General features: G+C 39.8%; 1 protein-coding gene across 1 annotated transcript; it reads left to right on the forward strand.

The window, feature by feature from the left end:
* Positions 1-656: 656 nt before the first annotated feature.
* Positions 657-1,598, forward strand: LOC125080783 (olfactory receptor 2A1/2A42-like). The gene has a single exon (XM_047694877.1). The coding sequence runs from the start codon at positions 657-659 to the stop codon at positions 1,596-1,598; it is 942 nt and encodes a 313-aa protein (XP_047550833.1).
* The last annotated feature ends 13,764 nt before the right edge of the window (positions 1,599-15,362 follow it).

The raw sequence follows: 15,362 nt of genomic DNA on the forward strand, positions 1-15,362 counted from the left end.
TTCTACTTCAATAAAAATGTTGTTGGATTCTTGACAGGGATTGCATTGAATCTACAGATGGTTTTGAGTAGTATGGACATTTTAAGAATATCAGTTCTAATCCATGAACATGGAATTTAGATTCTGAGAGTAACTCAACTATGAGTTCAGCTGAAATAATTAAAATTAATTTCTTTTCCAGGACCAATCTCACTGAAAGCTCCTCTGTTACTGATTATTTTTCCTGTACATTAATTATCTTACACATTTGTACATATGTAGCTCTGAGACAATCCATATTTCATGATTATTTTCTATTCCATCACAGTGTCAATGGCTCAATGTAGGTAATCACTGGAAACATATTCCCCTTCTATAAAACTAGATGTCAGATTAAGAATTTAGCTTAAAGACAGACTCTTAATTTAAATTTGTTTAAATAGGTAAATGATTCTTTCTTCTTTCCTTCCTTCCTTCCTTCCTTCCTCTCTCTCTCCCACCCTCTCTTTTTCTCTTTCCTACTTTCCTCCCTTCCTTCTTTATAATTCAGTGAGTTCTTAAATAAAGTTGTTTCTTAATAATTTTGCACACACCAAAAATTTATGAAACAATAAATAAAAGAGTTGTTTTAAAATCATTGTGTCACATAGCTATCTGGTTCTCTCTTTAATAGTAAAATGGAGAAAAATCAAACAATGGTTACAGAATTCATCCTACTGGGATTTTGTCTTGGTCTGAAGATTCACATATTCCTTTTTGGGCTCTTCTCCCTGTTTTATGCCTGCACCCTGCTGGGGAATGGGCTCATCCTGGGGCTCATCTCACTGGACTCCAGACTGCACACCCCCATGTACTTCTTTCTCTCCCACCTGGCCATCGTCGACATAGCCTACGCCTGCAACACCGTGCCCCAGATGCTGGTGAACCTCCTGAAGCCAGACAAGCCCATCTCCTTTGCTGGCTGCTTGACACAGACTTTTCTTTTCTTGACTTTCGCTCATACTGAATGTCTTCTCCTGCTGGTGATGTCCTATGATCGGTATGTGGCCATCTGCCACCCCCTCCGGTATTCTGCCATCATGAGTTGGAGGGGCTGCTTCACCCTAGTGACGACCTCCTGGGCATGTGGCTCCCTGCTGGCCCTGGTCCATGTGGTTCTCATCCTGAAGCTGCCCTTCTGTGGGCCTCATGAAATCAACCACTTCTTCTGTGAAATCCTGTCTGTCCTCAAGTTGGCCTGTGCTGACACGCAGCTCAACAAAGTGGTCATCTTTGTTGCCTGTATGTTTATCTTAGTCGGGCCCCTCTGCTTGGTGCTAGTGTCCTACTCACGCATCCTGTTTGCCATCGTGAGGATCCAGTCTGGGGAGGGTCGCAGAAAGGCCTTCTCCACCTGTTCCTCCCACCTCTGTGTGGTGGGGCTCTTCTTTGGCAGCGCCATTGTCATGTACATGGCCCCCAAATCCCGCCACCCTGAGGAGCAGCAGAAGATCCTTTTCTTGTTTTACAGTCTTTTCAACCCTATGCTGAACCCACTGATCTACAGCTTGAGAAATGCTGAGGTCAAAAATGCTCTGAGAAGAGCAATGTGCAAGGAAGGTCATTCCCAATTGGAATGACATTGAAATCACCAGTCTGTTTGATTGCTGCCTAAATCCAGAAAATTTCACTTCTCTCATCTTAGATGTGTCCAAAGGACATAAGAGCAAGACTTTCCTCTTCCTTTGAATGAAACATTTTAAATATGTTGCATTCATTGATTATCTTGCAAGTGTGATTTTATCAGATACGATTTTTTTTCTTTTGTTGCTCATTGAATTTAATATCTGTGATATTAAAAATTATTTTAATTCATTTTCTGGGCCCCAGAAGTTGAATACACTATATCTACCTCTCTAGCCTAAGTATTTAAATTCACTAACTGCATGTATCATAAGGTTTGGAAGGAAAAAGAAAAAAAGCTGCAGTGAAGAACAGTCATTTCCCAAACCCAGAGACATACTTGTCCATTCTCCTAAAATCATACTTGCCCTGTTAAAGATAACTGTTAAAGAATAATTCAGGGTGATATGTATTTAGCGTGTTGCATGATGGTGAGAAATTTGGGATGAAATTATTGATTCAGGGAGTAAATGAGCAGACTGAGTGAAGGATCAAAATTAATGTAAAATATATAGGACAAAGGAGAGAAGAAGAAAAAATATCTGTAGACAACATGAGAACAGTGTCACAGCTTCAGAGATAAACTGATTATTAGTAGCTAGCAAAGGAGCCAAACTGGGCATTCTTTCCATGAACAGGCTGATAAGAGGTATCAAAGAATATAATTTGGGCTGTTTGTGGATTCTTCAGAAACTTTTGAGTGTTGATCTATAAATTGTGTAGAAATGCAGACTATCTCGATATGTAGTTTTCTGGTTATAGTGTAGCTGGCTGTTCCATTTTGGTACTGGATTGATTTTTACTGATTCATTCTACAGTACAGATCCAATGATGAGGAGTGACTCCTATACATTTCAGGTGGCTTTGTAGGCTGTTACTTATAAAATCCACCCTTTTTAAAATATTTTATTTATTTATTTGAGAGAGATGGGGACAGAGAGAGAGAGTGCAAGTGGGAGGAGGAGCAGGGGGGCCGAATCCCAAGACAGATTATGACCTGGGCTGAAATCAATAGGGGGACACTTAACATACTGACCCACCCAAGCACTCCTGAAATCGACTTTCTAACCCATCTTGAGACTAGGATGCCCACTTGCATCCAGTCTTAATTACTCAACCCAATTCTTAATTATTATGCATGGGCAGCAGAGTTTACTGAATACAAAACAAAATGGATTTTTATAAGAGTAACATTTTGGTTAATTGCTCTCCCAGTGCTATACACTGCGTATTGATAGCACCTTCCATGTACCATCTCATTTAGTCATCATAACAAAGCCATGAAGAAGGTCCTATTATGACTCTGTCATATACATACATACCAGAAACTAACAAATGTCAGGATTTTGCCTTGGCAGTCTGACTCAGACAACAGTCTGTTGTGGTGAAATTAAGCCTCAGTACTTAACCACAACAATGTGCATTGTTTATACCAACATCAGTGTCATCAATAAAGAACAAAGCCAAATTATCCCAAAGATGGATGCATTACATGAAGGAGGGTGTATTTCCAGCCTCATGTGCCACAATGAGCTGATCTATGCTCTATAAGGCCTAGAAGATAAGATCATTTATGAGAACCTGATTGTCAAGGACAATGACTCCTAAGGTCAGAGTCACAAAAATCTTTGGACTTTAGAGGAACACAGAACATAAAGAAGATGAGAATAAAGGCCGTTCTTACTGAGATTGGTGAGTTAGTTAAGCTAAAACCCAGAACCAATACACCAAGATAAAAAACACCATAATACCTCCCTCTCTCATATTCCCTCTCTCTTTCTCTCTCTCGGCCAGTCAGTGTACTTTACATATGTATTTACTTAATCGTCAGAACAGTCCTTTGAGGCAGAAAACAAGATCCCCACTTTACTTTAGGGAAACTGAAGTGCAGGAAGGTTGAGTAACTTGCCCAGTATCACAGATGCTGACTGTCCAGTCCAGGATAGAACTGAGGCAATCAGATTCTTGACCTCATAGTCATAACCACTGGGTAACGTGGCCTCTTTGGAGCTATCTGTAGATATAAGGGTCAGAGAAATCAAGGCAGTGAAACAAAACCAGTGACTAAGACCAAGTGATGGGTGTTAGGCTTCAGACAGAAGCTTTCGTTGGCTGGAGGAAGCACCTTGACTGTAAACTGAAATGTAAATAGTGGGTGTTGTAACAAGGAAGAACTTGACTAAGGGTCAGAGATCACGGAGGGCCCTCCCTGACCATGACCTGCACAGGGAGCAGGAAAGTGGAAGAGAAGACAGATGATTTGGTTTCGCATTGATGGAGTAGAATTAAGAATGGATACTTGATAGTATTTTATCTAAAGGAACCCTTTCCCAAGACAAAGGAATTTAGATTTCATTTTTGGTGTTGAAAATTGTTATGATCTTCCAAGAGGCATTTATAGAACATTGCTCAGGTAGGTCTCAAATTTCTCAGGTAAGACGGGAGCTCCCCGAGTCTAGGAACTGGAATTTGTTTGCCACTTTTTCATCCATACTAGCCTACTGCCTAGCCCCTAGGAGGCACTCAGCAAGCACTGGTCGGGTACATTCATGAACCTTGATCAGTTAACTACAGTCTTCGACGTTAAACTATCTTGGGACTTCTACATTTTCCAAACTCCTCTTATTTGCAAAACAGAGTATGATACAAAATAACTACAACTAAAATTTATTTAGTAATGGCTATGTACCAGATACTATGTTAAATTCTCTAGATGCAATCCTCACATCAAAACTTTGAAGTACTGTATTTTCATTTACAGAAGGGAAATCGAGTTCTGGAAAATTAAGTAAATATTCAATGTCATAAAAATATCAAGTAGTGAAATCAAAACTTAAATCCAGTCAATCCAATCTAGATTAACTGTGAGTGATCTTTTTGTAAGATTTTATTTATTTATTTGACAGAGAGAGAGCACAAGTAGGCAGAGAGGCAGGCAGAGAGACGGGGGGGGGGGGGGGGGAAGCAGGCTCCCTACTGAGCAGAGAGCCCAATGTGGGGCTCCATCCCAGGACCCTGGGACCATGACCTGAGCCGAAGGCAGAGGCTTAACCCCTGAGCCACCCAGGCACCCTATAAAGGACCTTCTGATGCTTAGGTCTTCAAAGGCTAGACGAGGCTCATGTCATAGTCAATAAATGCTGACTTATATGTGATCATTTAGTCTAGACTACTATCCAAAAAAAAAAAAAGGTAGCATCATAAAATATGTAACTTAAATACAGCAGCCATTACCCTTTCAAAGTTAGACATCTTCTTGTCCATTAGTCCCTTTAAGTTCTGAATGCACTCAGTTCTTGCAAAAGTCTCTCCTTGTTGGATGAATATTAGTGATTAATTATGTCTCATTGGCCAGTGATTGCAGGGGAATTACAAACAGATTAGAAGTATTTCCTCCTTAATATATAAAAAAAAAAAAAGAGTGTGTACATTCATTTCTATCGTGTAGAACAGAGGTTATGAGCCTTTTAAAAAAGAGCATGCCGGACCGCCTGGGTGGCTCAGTGGGTTAAGCCTCTACCTTCAGCTCAGGTCATGATCTCAGAGTCTTGGGATCGAGCCCCGCATCGGGCTCTCTGCTAGGCAGGGAGCTTGCTTCCTCCCCCCCACCCTCTCTCTCTCTGATTGCCCCTCTGCCTACTTGTGATCTCTCTCTGTCAAATAAATAAAATCTTTAAAAAAAAAAAAAAAAAGAGCATGCCAAGTTGTGAAAGCCTCTAGTTATAATATGCCAGGAGGTGCTTGTACCAGCTGAGCAGCCGTGCAGAGGGTGTGAATAATCCCATGTCTTGCAAGTTGGTGGAGAATTAGGGGTTGTACCTACTGAAAATGATAGGATGGGATGCTGTAGGTGAGAGCTAGTTCACAAGCCATTTAGAATTGGATTCCTCAGTGTCTTTGGCATGTGGAGTGGGCACTGAGAAGCACTGACCTGTAGGATGATTGTTTATTCTTTGTTAAGGGTTGGTGTGCATACAAATCAAGGAAGATCTTGCAGAAATGCAGGCTATGATTGGGATGGGCAGAGATTTGCATTTCCTTTTTTTTAATTTTTTTTATTTTTACGGTGTTCCACGATTCATTGTTTATGCACCACACCCAGTGCTCCATGCAATACCTGCCCTCCTTAATACCCACCCCCAGATTTGCATTTCCAACAATCTCCTCTATCTTGCTGATGCTGCCATAGACCACACTTTGAATGTTAATGTGAAAGAGAAGCATTGTTAACTCTATGGTTTTTATGGAGGAAAAAGGAAGGAGAGTTAGAATGGGGTTGCACGGGATGTCAGAGTTCTGAAGTCTTTTCCTAGACCACAAGGAAGGGTCTGCTTCCCTTCCTTCTTAATGAACTTTGCCAAGACCACTGCTTCAATTTCATTTGGTTTTTTGTTTTGTTCTGCTTGCTTTTTGTTTGCTTTTAATTTGTGTAACACCATTGGGCCAAGAGAAGAGGTGCATTTGTCAGCACAGTCTGGTTTCACCCTCAGAAGCCTAGCTCAGACACAGGACATCTGGGTTCCTATCTCGATTCTGCCAATTCTACCAGGTCACTGTGTGACCCTAGAAAAATCACTTAATCCCTCTGTGCATTGGTTTTCCCACCAGTAAAACAAAAAGTCCGACTAGGTGAACTATAAGTACCTCTAATTCTGTGCCTCTTTTCTAACCTGACATTTTGATTTTTTTTTCTTTTACTAGAAGACACAGTTAAATGGATTATTTTGAGAATAACTGAATACAATTAATTCCTGAACCTTGCACATAGTAGGAATTTAAAAGTAAACACCAAATAAATGAAGAATTTGTATATATTAATGATCTTGGAACTATGGATGGTATAAGATATAGAGAATAAGACATTCCATATAAACTGTCATCCTTTAAAAAAAAAAAGGTTCGTTATTCTGGTTGGAAAGGATTAAGAATACTGTTCATTTGTAAAGGGTCCCAGGTCTCTGTCTGGTGTTGAATAACTGGCATAATAATATTAAGAATTTGCATTTATTGATTGCCTATTTCACATCAAGTACTGTTCTATGAAGACACATTGATTAATATCAATCTAATCTTTGTAAGAATTCCCAGAGATAAGCTTTACCATTAGATTTCATTCATAATGAAAAAAATCCAGGCACAGATGTTAACACCTCAGGGGTCACAGAGCTAGTGTGGCAGAGCAAGACTCTCACCTAAGTGTTCCAAAGGCCAAAAACCATGTCTGTAACTACTACGTGAGACTGTCCCCCGCATACAGCCTGAACTATGGAGCCCTGTCTAGCTACAATGAACTACAGCTCAAGAAAAGTAAGACTGAGTTTTTCACTGGCCTGAGAATTCATCCTAAGAAAGGGAATAATAGTATACCTAATATATTTTAATATATATAAGGGGGTAATATACAAATCCATGTAAAAAGTGAACAAAAACATGTAGAATATTTATTATTTATTATTGACATGTTTATTTTGTGAAATACTTAATGTAATTGCACAAAGAAACATGTTCAAGGATTTTGAATTGAAATTTATTCTAAAAAATTCCACATAATCTACAATTTATTAAGTTTGGACAAGTGTATACGTAATATATTAAAAACAACAAGTATTATCTATAATGGACTACAATAGAATTTGTTTATCAAATATAGTTGAATGAAGAAATCAAGTCATTTTTTAAGGAGGGCATGTGCTGTGATGAGCCCTGGGTGTTATACGCAACTAATGAATCATTGAACACTACATCAAAAACTAATGATGTAGTGTAAAAAAAAATACAAGTAAAAACAATTAAATTAAAAAATATTCTTGGGCGCCTGGGTGGCTCAGTGGGTTAAAGCCTCTGCTTTCGGCTCAGGTCATGATCCCAGGGTCCTGGAATCTAGCCCGCTTCCGGCTCTCTGCTCAGCAGGGAGCCTGCTTTCCTTCCTCTCTCTCTGCCTGCCTCTCTGCCTACTTGTGATCTCTGTCTGTGAAATAAATTTTAAAAAATAATAAAAAATTTAAAAATATTCTTTTTCATTTTGTAGGAGAAACTTCTAGCTCTCCCTGAACTCATACACCTGTATGCGTACACATGGGTACAATGGGTACATGTGTGTGTGTTTGTTTTTTGTTTTGTTTTGTTTTTTAAGATTTTATTTATTTATTTGTGAGAGAGAAAGAGCACAGGCAGGCAGAGTGGCAGGCAGAGGCAGAGAGAGACGCAGGCTCTCCGCAGAGCAAGGAGCCCGATGTGGGACTTGATTCCAGGACGCTGGATCATGACCTGAGCCAAGGGCAGGCGCTTAATCACCTGAGCCGGCTGTCTCACATGTGTGTTTATAAATGTGAAATGTAAGGATGATGCACATTAAGTAGTCAATAGAAATTTCTTTTAGAAATAGAAATAAGCTTGAGAAATACATACTTCTGTGTTTTTTTTTGTCAATTTTACAGTGCACATGTATTGATAGAATTTTTTTTTTTTTAAACTTATCTCAAGACACCTCTGGTCCCTTAAGTTCTCAAATATTTATCAGTACACATCTTTTCACATATCTTAGTGAAATCAAAAATGAAGCAATTAAAAGGAGTTTAGAATCTTGTTGGAATGTTAAATTGTACCAAGGCATCTCTGAAAATATCCTTTTTTTTAATCTATTTACTTCATTGTTCAATATCATGCTGTAACGTTTGGGTAAGGTAACCTATGTTATTAACTGAAATAATTTGAATGAACAACCAAAATAACACACAAAGTAAACTGTGATTCATCAGACTCTAAGACAAAACTGTCTGACATAAATAAAAACCCAATTTATTATGCCGTAAGGAGATGCTTTTCACCATGTGAATTGATCTTGGAAGCTACTAATACTTTAGTTTTGGAGTTACGAGGCTTTTCCTCATTTTTTTTATCCCCACAATGTATTTATGGGTAAATAAATAAGGCCCCACATGAAAGTGATTTTACAGATCGAAAGTGTACTTCTCACTCATGTTAATTCCTATGCAGGTAAACGGCAGAGTCTGCCATGCAGTGACACAGAGACCTTCTGTCTCATCACCCCACCATCCCCCTGGCCTTGGAGACCTTCACTTCCAGCCAGGGATGGGGAAAGCAGTTGTGCAGGACGCATAGCCCGCTTCATACCCACTGCAGCCCTCCACGTGGAACACATCTTTTCTGCGTGTGCTCCTTTTGCAAGAATGTGACTCCACCTCTCACCCCCACCCATGTGAGAGAGCCGGGAAGTGCAGCCATGTGGGGACAGGCACAACCCCAAGACAACTGTGTATCAGGAAGACAAGACCACACCTTTTAAGGAGCTATGTGTTCCTTAAAATAACACCAGCAAATGACATAAACAATCTCTAAAAATTGCCCTTGTAAATTCTGCCTCCTCCTTCTCGTGTTGTTAAGGATTCCAAACAAAATTCTGACCTTTTAACTCATAATTTGTTAAGAAATGCAACTGAGGGGCTCATAGGTGGCTCAGTGGGTTCAGTATCCAACTCTTGGTTTCGGCTCAGGTCATGATCTCAGGGATTGAGCCCTGCCTCTGGCTCCGTGCTCAGCAAAGTCTGCTGAATACTCACTCTTCCTCTCTTTCTGCCCTCCTCCCTGCTCATTCTCTCCCTCTCTCTCTCTCTCTCAAATAGAAAAATAAATCTTAAAAAAATTTAAGAATTAAAAAGAAAAACAAATACAATTGAGAACATTACCATTTGCATTCTCTACCAATATATCTTTGTCAGGCCATCCTGAAAATGCATTCGCTCATGTCTCGTGCATTTCTCACAACCTTATTTTCTGCTTTTTGTGCAAAGTATCTATTATGGTCATTGACTATGACAGACAGTTAAATCCACCCATTTTATGCTGATTTCTTTCTGTGTTACAGTCAAATGAACTCTTTCATCAAATTTGAGCAGGACTTGACTTTATGCATAAAAGGTACAAAGGTAAAGGTACAGTGAACTCAAATGCCTGATGCTAGTAGATGTTTTCATCTCAGTTAATCCTCACTGTGTTTTTCTGTATGTTAGTTCCTTTGTGTATTTATGTCATTGTTACTCTCTTTTTTTTTTATTGTTTTTTTAAGATTTTTTATTTATTTGAGAGAGAGAGAGACAGAGTGAGAGAGCATGAGAGGTGAGGTCAGAGGGAGAAGCAGACTCCCCATGGAGCTGGGAGCCCAATGTGGGACTCGATCCCAGGACTCCAGGATCATGACCTGAAGGCAGTCGCTCAACCAACTGAGCCACCCAGGCGCCCCCCATTGTTACTCTCTTTAAATAGCAAGCAGTATCGAGACAAAAGTCATTTCAGATTAATTTTACAGAATATTGACAATTTTGAGTTTTGAGATGTTGACATTTAGGTTCTTGAAGGATTTTCCTAAATGTTTGTTTATGTGATAACCCCAATATTATACTGAATTACTGGCTAACTTTTAATTTTTCATTTTTATCAAAATGTGTATTTATAACCAATATTCCTAATGTGTTGATAACAGAAATATAGTCTGAAACCATTCTCTTCACGTCAGTGCTTGCTTATGAAAAATCAGTTTCCGGATTTCTGCACGCTGGCACGTAAGGTAAACACTTGAGAGACTATCTATATCAAATAGGATCTGTCCGTTCTCTGTGCTATTTTCCTTTGTATAAATTTATATTTTGAATATGGTCCTGTCTCACTCAGCCACTTTTAGAAGCTGTGCACAGGTTAAAAGTTGTGACAATTTGATACATAACGGAAAACATCTTATTTTGAGGTGATGCATTTCCTACATTTTAGTTTGTTTGGTATCATAAAATTTTATATTTAACTTCTTATGATTGTTTTAGTTAAAATTTTCTATTTTTGTACCCTAAAATGACTTTTTAAATTTTTTTATCTCATAGGTTCAAACTTTTTTAAATTTAATTAAATTTTTTCAGTGTTCCAAGATTCATTGTTTATGCACCACACCCAGTGCTCCATGCAATATGTGCCCTCCATAATACCCACCACCAGGCTCGCCCAACCCCCCAAAACCCTACCCTCCAAAACCCTCAGTTTGTTTCTCAGGGTGCACAGTCTCTCATGGTTCTAAAATAACTTTTTTTAAAAGAAAGACTTTATTTGAGAGAGAGCACTTGTGAGCATCAGGGAAGGGTAGAGGGAAAGGAAGAAGCAGGCTCCCTGCTGAGCAAGATGCCCAATGTGGGGCTCAATCCCAGGAGTCCTGGGATCCTGACCTGAGCAAAAGGCAGACGCTTAATGGATTGAGCCACCCAGGTCCCCCTAAAATGACTTTTTTAACTGATGTTTTCATAGTGCTGAATATAGGAAAACATGTCCTATTTTTTCCACAGGAGTTTTGTGTTCACATGAGTAAAAAAACAAACAAAATGGCTCACATTTTCTGTGTTCACCTGAGTGTGCAAAGAGAAAGAAGAAAGGATTCTAGTGTTCAAGGATTGCCTACTACACACCAGCTTTTTTATATAATCAGGAGCAAAATTGCCGTGTCCCTGGATGGATATGTGGTTCCTCTCACAATGGACATGTACAATTGGAGCACAGGTTAGCATGTTCTCAAAACATGATAACCTGTGCAGGACTTTCCTCACGTTTCTGCCATAACCCCAGCAGGCTGAGGATCACACTATAGCAAACTCGTTCACTCGTACATTATACAGTTGCTTGATATGAAATTCCTAGCCCTCCTATGCCTGCTATAAAAGAGAAAGAGAACGTGAGAACACCCTCCACAGCAAGGATCTCCCCACTCCCCGGAGAGATAGTGGCTTGTAGGGGAAGCTGCCTTGGAGATGGTTCTCTCCTCCCCTTCTCTGGAAGGTCCCTGGAAGAGACCCGGAATCTCCTAGCTTCAGAACAGAGATTAGAGAATACTTCCGAGGTTGACCTACCTGGGCGGTTCGTGCCCTACAAAACTCTTCCTCAGGCATGTTCTAATAAGCCCCACTGGGACACCTTGGCTCTCCTTGGACTCCCCACTCTGCTCCCTGCCACCGTAACCTGTTCTCTCCAGCACCTCCGCACCTTGACCTGTTGCTTACAATCAGCTGATTTTTCAGGGTCCTTTCTTCTGGCTTCTACTGCTCCACAAGGGGCCCAGATGGCACTGGGGAGAAGGGGAAGGACCGAGGGGAAGGCTTGCAGCTGCTTCACCGTCACACTGGCTCTGCTTCCTTACAGGTTCACATGAACCATCTGCCCGTTTGGGAATTGGGACAGGGCTGGGGTTCATGAACTCCAATAATGCCAAGTACTCGGGGACTGTAATGACTGATGTTGTCTCAGAGGTGTGCTCTGTGGCTGGCTGTGTTGTCTAATCATGGGTCCTGCTGGGGATGAGAGCAGAGATAGAGAACGGCTTTGTCCTTCCTTCCCAGTGGAGGTGGGCTTGCACGTATCTCACAGCTCACCCCTCCAGTGAGCCCTCAGGAGCTACCTACTAGGCTGAGGCCATCAGAGAATAAAAGCTCCTTTTCTGAGGATTCTGCCACATTTTTGATCAAGCAGAGAGTGAGGGTTCTGCAGTTCCCACAGAAGCTCCCAGAAAGCAGGATCCTGCCCAACCTTTAGGTGCTTTTCCTTTCTGAGGTCCTTGAGTCCAAATGTGGGAGCGAACTCGGTTACACTGTATTTATCATTAATGTTTGTTAGATGGGGTAGGAGCTACCCTTTTGTGGTCTATCACTCTGTTACCTACTATTCTTTTTAAAAACAGGTAAGGAAATTCAGTACTGTCTAAATATGGGCTGATTATTATTCTGCTACAAGGCTAGTTTGAGGAAAAAAATCAGTGCTAAATTAGTTGAACAAATTGCTCACAAATGATGTAAATATGTGTAGAATTTGGTTCGTATCATTTTATACAATGGAAAGTAGCTGCATGAAAGCAATAACCTATGGACGGTGATGCTAGGTAAAGAATAAGAAATTTTTGTGTAATGGATTTAGGTTAAGAATGGAAAATAATTTTCCTAAGCCCAAGAACTTTACACTGAGATATGTTACAAGTGGTTTTACATTTGAGAAATACTGAAATTAGTTTAGTCCTGGGGTTTATGTCAATAAAACCACAATGCATAATCTATGCTGCCCATACACAGCTCTACCTTCGCCTGTAACTTGGAGAACAGTGTCAGGCACACAGAAAGTATTCAACTTAAATGTTAGACTTTCCCTAACCTGGAATATATGTGAGTGAATATGTGTGTGTGTGTGTGTGGTGACTGGTTAGATGAGTGCAGGAAAGGAAAGGAGTTGTTTTGTAGATGATAATCTATTCCGTTTTAAATAGTTTATCACAGTTTTGTGTCCTTTTTAATCCCTGATATCTCTTCAACTGATTGTGCTCTTTCCCAAGAAGGACATCAAAAGGTCAAGAGTCAAAATCTGCTTTACTAGTCCTTCCATAACATATTAGCCACAAACTCACATTGTAGGCTTACATTGTTATGCAGACTTCGCAAACCTAACATGAAAAGGGTAATGTCTAGGGATGCCTGGGTGGCTCAATCTTTTAAGCCACTGCCTTTGGCTCAGGTCATGATCCCAGGGTCCTGGGATGGAGTCCCGCATCGGGCTCCTTGCTCGGCAGGCAGCCTGCTTCTCCCTCTGCCTCTGCCTGCCGCTGTGCCTGCTTGTGCCCTTGTGCTCTCTCTCTCTCTCTCTCTCTAACAAATAAATAAATAAACAAAATCTTAAAAAAAAAAAAGGGTAATGTCCAATAAGGGGAGTGATCCCAGGGACTGCTGGCACCAGGAAGAAGCGATGCTTCTCAGATCCCTACAGTCACAGGCTAGTCAAGAAACTGTAAAGATTGATGGTAATTGATCCAAGTTATTGAGCATTCACTGTGCATCAAGAATATGTTCAACATATTATCTCAATTAATTAATTGAATTAACATATTATCTTCATTAATATGTATTATCTCAATCTTCACAATAACCTTATAAAATACTATCACATCTTTCAAAAAAGTGATAAAATGGGGTTAAGAAATATATTCAGGGTTATAAAAGTAGCAAATGTGTGTGTGACCCCATGCTCTTTCACTGCTATTCTATGGTGCCTTTCAATATTTGGGGATTTTTGTGTGGGTTTTTTGGATCTTTTTTTTTTCTTTTTTGCTTGAGAATCTGGCTTATGGCAGAATGTGGAGAGCTCATTAACATTTTATTTTCTTGCATTTAATCAAATTGGTATCCAGTTAGTCAATAAATATTCATGCATACCTACAGTGTTCTGGGCATAATGCTTGGTCCAATATATGATCTTTTTATTATTGACCAGATTAAAAAGATTTCTTCAATCTAAGGGTATATTTTAAATGCAAGTTCTTGTTACATTAATTCTGAAGTACAAGTAGAAAGGCCTTATTGGCCATTATGGTATCAAGAGACAATATTTCCATATCCCAGATAAATGTATTGCAGATACTATTGCTACTGTGAATAAGATAGTATTTCCCAAGGTTATAAATATATATGTATATGTATATACATATATATATATTTAAAAAATACCTATGTCTTGTAAAACAATTAACCTGGATAAAGCCAATTAACCTGAATGTAGACTTTCTATGTAATCAAAATCTTCTAGAAACCACTCAAATATGGAACTATTGATACGTCTCTAGAAATACCGTGGAGGAGGAAATAAGAAAGATTTTGAGAATGGGAAATGTAGACGAGAGATAAGGAAAATTGGAAACAGAAAGAGAATGTCATAAAGGGGACCAGGAGAGAAGGAGGTCAGAATAGAGGCAATGATATAGTGAGGCAGAGGAACAGAGACAGATAGACATAACCATCAAGAAAGAGGAGGGGTGCCTGAGTGGCTCAGTCAGTTAAGCAGCTGCCTTCTGCTCAGGTCATGATCCCAGGGTCCCAGGATCGAGCCTCACAGCGGGCTCCCTGCTCAGCAGAGACCCTACCTCTCCTTCTCTCTCTGCCTGCCTCTCTGTCTACTTGTGCTCTCTCTCAATCTCTCTGTCAAATCTCTCTTTATTAAAAAAAGAGAAGATTCAGAGCAAGGAAGTTACCAGGAATAAAGATAAGGATGAATTCTCCAAGAAGACATAATCCTTAATATGTATGCACCTAACAACAGAGCATCAAAATACATGAGCCAAAACCAGTAGAAGTGAAAGGAGAAATAGATGTGCCTACTATTAGAGTTGGAGACTTCAATATTCCTTCATCAGAAATAGACCCAGCAGACAGAAAATCAATAAGGATATAGCTGAACTCAACACCACCATCAATCAAATGGATACAATGAACATCTACAGACTACTTTATCCGACAATAAGGAGAAAATACACGTTCTTCTCAAGCTCACACAGGACATCCATTCACCCTGGTAGATCACATTCTGGGATATAAAACACACCTGAACAAATTAAAAGGAACAGAAGTCACACAATGTGTGCTTTCGGACTACAATAGAGTTGAAGTGGAAATCAGAAGCAGAGAGTGAGCTGGAAAATCCCCAAATACTTGGAGATTAAACAACATCCTTCTAAAGAACACATGGGTCAGGGAGGAAAATCTCAGAAATTGTAAAATATTTTGAATTAAGAGAGAGAGAAGGGTTCTATTGAGTACATGAGTAGCAACAATTATTTTTTCTATTACTTATAAGTAAACCATCCAATACTTCGGTTGAACTAAGGATTTAAAAAATAGTTTTTAGGGGCGCCTGGGTGG

Source organism: Lutra lutra, chromosome 11, assembly GCF_902655055.1.
Source record: "Lutra lutra chromosome 11, mLutLut1.2, whole genome shotgun sequence".
NCBI lineage: Eukaryota > Metazoa > Chordata > Mammalia > Carnivora > Mustelidae > Lutra > Lutra lutra.